This window comes from Olea europaea, chromosome 5 (assembly GCF_002742605.1).
Source record: "Olea europaea var. sylvestris chromosome 5, O_europaea_v1, whole genome shotgun sequence".
Taxonomy (NCBI): Eukaryota; Viridiplantae; Streptophyta; class Magnoliopsida; order Lamiales; family Oleaceae; genus Olea; species Olea europaea.
The window spans coordinates 1,232,236-1,240,012 of NC_036241.1; the positions used below are offsets into that span (position 1 = coordinate 1,232,236).

The window sequence follows — 7,777 nt, forward strand, 5'->3', positions numbered from 1 at the left end:
TTGAGTCATATTATTTTGGAAGAATATGATTTAGAATAGTAGATTGATGGAGAAAGTGTAATTAAAAAAAGAGGAAATTTTTTGAATTTATGTGTAATATTATTTTAAGGGAAAATATGTGGTTGATATGATATCAAATCAATTTTATTATTATTATTTTTTTGAAAATAATGTGGTAAGGAATTAATTTTTCCAATGGTTGCTGAACTTATGTCTATATCTTTGATTGGTCACTGAAATTTAAATGTCGAGTTTTGATCACTGAACTTCAAAAAATATTGTATATTACTCACTAAATTTTGAAAAATATTGTACATTACTCACTGTAAACTCGATATTTTTCAAAGTTGAACAGTGATGATAATGAGTAACGTAAAACATATTCCAAAATTTAGTAGTCAAAATTCGATATTTTAAATTTCAGTAAGTAATCTAAACACATGGATTTCAAGTTAAGTAAGTAATTGAAGATATAGACCTAAGTTCAATGAACAAAATTCAACATTTTAAATTTTAGTGACCAATAAAAAACATGGATCAAATTTCGATGACAATTGGAATAATTAACTCCTCGAACAGGGCGTTAAAATCTCAAAATTGAATTGTTGACCTGTGAATTTCCCTTCAGAAAATTGCGAAGGGTTTTTCAGCAATTCATTTCTACTCACTCACACAAGGGGGTTAAGATTCAAAGCTGAAGAGTGAAAATGTGGAGGCCGGCATCGCTACTAGCAAGAAGAACTTTCCTCAGTAGGGAAACGGCGGCTCAGAAATTCCGGGATACAGTATTTCATTCTCAGGTACCGAACGCTGAGTTTCTAAAGTTAAGCGTGCCATGTGTTGAATCCTTGTTTCACAAATCGGATTTCTCCACCTGGGTATGTGGAAAATCTGATTTTTATCCGCACGCAAGATTTTTCTCATCTAACCCATCCGAAAATTATGAGGAAGAGCGCGCAGAATCGTCAGTCCCGCAAGCCAATGAAGGGTTCGGGGAATTTTCTGGGAGCTCGAACAACGTGTTTGATGAAAGTATGAGCTCCATTTCGTCGGAACTGGAAGCTGGGTCTTCGATTTTCAATGAAGACGCGGATGGCTTAGAGTTAAATGATGGTTTGGCTGCTGAAATTGATGAGAGTTCTATTCCTATGGACCAAGGGTTTGATTCTTTTGCAACGGAGGATGATAAAGTTGAAAAAATGGAGGAGAATGATATGGAAAAGGTGCAAAGTTTGTTGTCATTGCTTCAGAGCAGTGCTACAGCTGATGCGTCTCCAGAGGAGGACTTTGAAAAAATGGGTTTGATATTGAATGAAGATTTTGTGGTTATGGTGCTTGAAACACCATATGTTCCTGGAGAGAGTTTACTTGGTTTTGCCAGGTGGGTTTTGAAGAAACCGGAATTTAAGGTGACTGAGCGGGTGCTTGATGCACTTGTTAGCGGAATATGCAAGGGAAATAGGAAGAGAGAAGCTTATGCATTGTGGGATCTTGTCCAGGAAGTTGGGGAGAAGGAGAAAGGCGTACTGAGCACGGGGAGTTTAAATGAACTAATAGCCCTATATTCAAGATTAGGGAAAGGAAAGGCAGCATATGACGTGTTCAATAAGTTTGGAGAGTTTGGATCTGTCTTGAATGCTGATACATATTATTTTACGATTGAAGCTCTTTGTAAGAGGTCGTTTTATGATTGGGCTTGCTCGGTATGTCAAAAGATGGTACATGAGGATAAACTTCCTAGTTGCGATAGAGTTGGGAAAATAATTTCTTATTTGTGCAGAGGAAGTAAGGCTAAAGATGCACACTCAGTGTATCTGTCTGCAAAGGATAAGAAAATACATCCTCCTCGGTCTTCTGTAAATTTTTTGATCATCTCTCTTTGCCGACTTAGGCTATCCGATAAAGAAACTCCTACTGAAATTGATAAGGAAATTGACAGGGAAACTGTTTCCTTGGCTTTAGAGATGTTGAATGATTATACAACAGAAGATCGGATCCGTGCAATTAAACCCTTCTCGAGTGTCATTCGGAAATTGTGTTGGATTGAAGATGTTGAAAGGGCAAAAAGATTGCTTCTCGAGATGATTGATATAGGTCCACCTCCTGGTAATGCCATCTTCAATACAGTCATCAATGGGCTTGCAAAAGTTGGGGACATGGATGAAGCTATGAAAATAATGAGACTGATGGAGAGCAGAGGTTTGAAACCTGATGTATATACTTACAGTGTCATCACGAGTGGTTATGCTAAGGGTGGTTCTATGGAGGAAGCATGCAAGATTTTCGAAGAAGCCAAAAAGAAGCACTCTAAGCTGAGTCCTGTTACTTATCACACACTCATTCGTGGGTTCTGCAAGCTTGAACATTATGATGTGGCTGTGAATTTGTTGAGGGAGATGAAGGATTATGGAGTTCACCCGAATCACGACGAGTACAATAAGCTCATTAAATCTCTTTGCTTGAAGGCTTTAGACTGGGAAACAGCGGAGAAGTTGCGAGAAGAGATGAAAGAGAATGGCTTGATTCTCAATGGTAGGACAAGTGCTCTCATAAATGCAGTGAAGCAATTACAAGAAGAAGGGACTAGCCAAGAAGTAACTGCTGCAGCTTGAATTGAAACCAATTTACCCTTTTACTGAAGCTAATTTAGCATCAAGATTCTGATGGCAATCTTGGACCATTTTTGTAATTTTTTTTTCTTTTACTCCTCTCTTTTCCAGTTAGCGATCTAGAATATAAAATGAATGCATTTCTTGTGAAGTCCATAATAATTTCTTTGCTGTTTATGTTCACTTATCTATTGAGAATTTGGAGAAATGAGCATTTCGTTCACTTCTATTTCTAACTTGTTAGACTGTGCGTAAAAGTCACTTTTTTACGTAAAAGTCACTTTTTTAGAATAGTTAGTCTTGTTAAGTAGTTTTGAAAATCATAGCAGAAAGTTACATAAAAAAATATATTTGACTTTATTTTAAGCATAACAAAATAAATTCTAAAGCAATTTACATCATTTCTAGATCTAAACTCGTGACGAAATTTAGCACAGCTGTGATACCTAATTCAGCTTATGTCCATAATCTGTTACTGTTAGAATTATGCTGCACGCCCGTTTTATCTACATTCAGGCAGTATTCTGAACTGCTTGAATATCTTTTCTTCTCGAGCTATTTTATGACTCTCTTGTGAAGTCAGTAAAATGATCTATATTACAGGAAACGATAGTAATCAGATGTGTGCTGTTTCTGTCTTGGTTCAATATAAATCTTGTATCTGTCAGTTATTGCAGTTGCTACTCTGTTAACTTCCAAATTGGTTAAGAACTATAAAAAGTCGATTGAATCTGCCAAACCTTTTTTTCCCCAAAAAGTATAGTGAAATGCTACACTTAGTTGAACATAGGAGTACAACTAGAACAAATGTGAGTAAACTGTTTGTTGCACTGTCAAGCTTGAAGCTATGTTATAAAAAGTTTGTATTCTCAGTTGAAATATGCAACAGTGCCTCATTAGTATACTTTCATCTTCAAAAAATTGTATTTGAACTGCTTTTTCATTCCATGGTGCTCTAATGACAACTCATGACAGGTGGGCAAAAGGGAAACAACTCCACAGCACATAAATAAAAATCAGACACCCATTTCCTGGAAATTAAGAACTAGACATGCAACTGTGTGAAGGTATCTACTGATACAACTTAATTTTCTTCTGCATCAAATACAGAATTGGACCAAATGATAAATTCACATGTGAAAAAAGAAGGGAATTTCCGCCGTTCATCCCCAGTCTATGAATGCTAACCCAATCCCTTACTCGACCCTCATCACTATCAAGTTGTAACTGAAGTAGATAAAAAAAAACTTCTGCCTGATAGTTGGTTACAATGCCATCCCCATTCTAATTATTTTGGCAGCAAGTTTTCCCCGTCCTATGGGTTTTTGTGTGGATAGTCCTTGCATGGAACCCGTCCATTTAGTCTGATAAGTGGAAAGCGCACAATGTATTTGATATATTACACACCAGAAAAGCCACCATCCCCCTTCATATTTCACATTCATTTCAACTGTTGCCCCATCCTTCTTTTACACACCATTTCTTTGCCTCTTTGATATGCAGTTCCCAAAGGATCAATTTAATGGTATGTTAAGGATTGTGAAATGGGCATTGGAAAAAGAAACTGACAGAACTGTAAATCATTTTGAATATTGGAAAAAAAAAAAGATAGAACAAAAATCTCATTTTCTTGGTGGATTTACACATTATTACCAGGAAGAAGAAGATCAATACACCCCGCCGTGAAATGGTTCCATGGTGGCGGTAGAGCTTGAATCTAGACCCTCATCATTATCTTCCAGTGTTGCCTTCCATGGTGTAGGTGTAGTATATGTGTGTGTGTGTGGTGTACATACATACATACATATATATACACACACACACACACACACACACACATATGCTTGAACCAGTTTTCTTCCTTGACATAGCACTTGTAATGAAACTCACTACAATTTCACCTTGCTCAAAAGTTTTTGAAGAAATTTTTATCCCGTTAAAAACTCTTGGAGAGATCTTGAGTCTTGATTTGCTTTTGTACTTGAAATCTTGAACACCGAACTTGAAAATTTTTTGAACTTGCTTGAAGAATCTTAGCAATATAATTGCAATAGTCCTTTGTCTGCCATGATTTTGAAAGTTCGTTGTTTCTTTTCCAACTTTCGAAAAGTGGACATCAATTTTAATAAAGTTGTTTTATTAAAGTTTTATCTCCTTTTAGCTATTGGTAATGCTTGTAGAAACAACTTTTGAGGTGGCATGCATAATTGAAATAGAGCATCTTTTATCTTATGAGCTCGATATTTTTGAAGTTCATCCAAATAATTGGGTTTATATAGTCATTTTGAATTCTTTTGAGCTTCTTCTTGAGCAAGTAGTTCATCAATATTTAATCCATAACAATTATCTCCATTGCTTTGGGCTTAGTCTTTTGAATTTGTTTGAGAAGAACTGTCTGGAATTGATTTTGATTTCTTTAAAGCAGTTTCTGCCAAAGATGGCAATTTTTTCAGAAATAATCGCTATTTCCTCTGTGTTTTACATTGATTGAACATGGTCATTAATCTTGATTTTTCCGTGAGAAAGTCGGCATTTTTATCTAACTCTTTCTTTGAGATTTTTGGTGCGCCAATATTTTTTCATTCTTGAATCCACGAATTTACTGCTTTTGGATAACAGTTAGTTTCATGGAATTTTGATCATTGTTTTACTCTGAATCTCCAAATAATTCTTTGAACGTGATATTCAGAGAGTTGATCTTCATAAATGAAATAGTCCTAGCAGAACATCCATGAGACTATCATATTGAATGTGACTTAGAACAAAAAATTTTCTTTAGGTTTTAAAAAGGTTTTGGCCTCCTATTTTAACTGTTCGAATCCTTGATGAGTGAGGCTAGGTAAAATTTTCTTATCAAGTCAAAAACAATGGAATCAAGTTTGAAACCATTTTGGAAAACTTGAATTACAATATTGGTTAAATAAAATGAGCCAACAATTAGTCACTGGTCTAAAGTAAAACTTAGTCTTCATATGACAACACCCTTTGAATACTTATTTTTGAAAAATCAATTGTTTTGGATTTTGAGGATTTTTTGTATGAGTTATGATAGTTAATCCAGTTTCTTGAATTTTTTGATATTATAGGGCATGTATTAAAATTTTGGAGGAAAAATGTTTAGAAGACATTCATTTAGAGATGAATATCTATTTATCCACGATGTTTTCATTTCAAAAACTGGAATATATGCGGATTTAAAAAAATATTGAAAGTTGTTTGGAGGATTTATTTGAGGTAATTTTCCAGAACCTTAAATAGTTTGTTAAAGTTTGAAGGTTTTATTTGTTCTAGAGTATTTTTGTCTTAGTAGGCTTTTTGAATACTAAGGTTGAAAGGGTAGTATTTTGATTATTTTAAGAAGACGAAGAAATTTGTTCTTCTTTTCTTGATGATGATCCTTGAATATAATCATCAATTGATAATAATGCAATAGAAGTCCTTTTTCTAGTATTTTCTTTTGAAATGGAGTTTCAGAGGAAGCAATTAAAACTTTTGGTTTTTGAAATTTCACTTTATTTCTTAGATAATATCTCCCCAATTTATCTTCTCTCTTTTTTTACTATTGAACATTCTCATAACTCTCTTTTTTCTGTATTAACTCTCTTGTAAGAAAATCTGCAAGAATATTTGATTTCCCTTGTACATATAGCATTTCAAGATCAAAACAGGACAAAATAGCCTGCCATCTTACAAAGATTTGTTTTGAAGTAAGATTTTTATATCTTTTGAGACTTTACAGTCTATTTTCAAAATAAATTTTTTATTAATTAAATCATCTTGAAATTTTTTGGACGGCTAAAATGTGATCATTACTCCATGGTAATGGATTTTTCTGTAGCCTTTGAAAACGAGGGGCACAGATTTAACATATACTTTTGACAAAATCAGCCACATATTACCTAAAAAATACTGCAAACTTGTCTTATCTAGAATTTCATCTGGAAATTTATTAGCAAATTCTAGGCTTCTTTGAATTGGTGTAAGTGTTCCTAGGATACTTTTGACAAGGATTGAAATATAAGGAATACTTTTGATAGCTAGCTTGACTTTTTGGACGGCTAATGTGTGATCATTACTCTATGGTAATGGATTTTTGGTAGCCTTTGAAAAAGAGGGGCACAGATTTGACTTATGCTTTTGACAAAATTAGCCACATAATTGACATAGTTTAAAAAAATGCTACAAACTTATCTTATCTAGAATTTCATTTGAAAATTTATCAACAAATTCTAGACTTCTTTGAATTGGTGTAAGTGTTTCTAGGTGTCTAATGACCTAAAAACCGTATACGTGTTTGACATAGAACAACTCTCTTTGCAGAGACTGCTAATCCTATTTTTAATAACACGAATAAATGTACTGAGATGGTTAAAATGTTGTCCTAAACTTTTAGAATAAATTAAAGCATTATCAATATAAACAATAATAAAATTTTGATAAGGATTGAAAATATTGTTCATAGTTTGTTTAAAATGCTAAAGGAGCATTTTTGAGTTCAAAAGACATTATGTTCCATTCATATTGATCAAATGGAACATTAAAAGCAGTTTTATATCTATTTTCTTCTTTAATTTGAATCTACCAAAACCAAGATTTCATATCAAATTTGGAGAAGATAGTAAGCTTTGAGTAATCTATTTAATACATCTTCTTTTGAGGTAATGGATATTGAATCCATTAAAGAGCTTTCTTGAGAGGTTTGTAATTGATAATAGGTCTTGGAGTGCCTCGTTTAATTTCAACAGAATTATTCACACAAAAGGCTGAACAACTCCATTGAGATTTGCTTGGTCTAGTAAGTTTCTTTTGTAATAAATTATTGATTTCTTTGATATAGAAATCAAGTAATTTGTTATTTATTTGAATAGAGCGAAATTTTGTAGAAATCATTGACTCATTAAAATTAGGAACGTATTGAAGAGAAATATATGTTTCTTTCTATTCTAAAAGCATTAGAAATAGTGAACATATTTCTTTTTAAATTTGTTTTTGAAAATCTGAAATTTTCTCTTTAATTGAAAATTTTTACAATTGTTCTTCAATTCTTTAAAATTTAATTTTTCTTAAAGAAATTGAATATGATTTTTCTTAAAACTAATATTATTAATAATTTTTGAAATTGATGTCTCTTTTAAACAATTAACATCTTTAAATGAAGGAGGATTTGT

General features: G+C 33.1%; 1 protein-coding gene across 1 annotated transcript; it reads left to right on the forward strand.

Moving 5' to 3' along the window:
• Positions 1 to 594: 594 nt before the first annotated feature.
• Positions 595 to 2,840, forward strand: LOC111394363 (pentatricopeptide repeat-containing protein At3g02650, mitochondrial-like). Its single transcript, XM_023020141.1, has one exon. The coding sequence runs from the start codon at positions 708 to 710 to the stop codon at positions 2,610 to 2,612; it is 1,905 nt and encodes a 634-aa protein (XP_022875909.1). The 5' UTR covers positions 595 to 707; the 3' UTR covers positions 2,613 to 2,840.
• The last annotated feature ends 4,937 nt before the right edge of the window (positions 2,841 to 7,777 follow it).

Excerpts from the sequence above, each read along its gene's own strand:
- LOC111394363 (XM_023020141.1), top strand. The coding sequence starts at position 708 with ATGTGGAGGCCGGCATCGCTACTAGCAAGAAGAACTTTCCTCAGTAGG.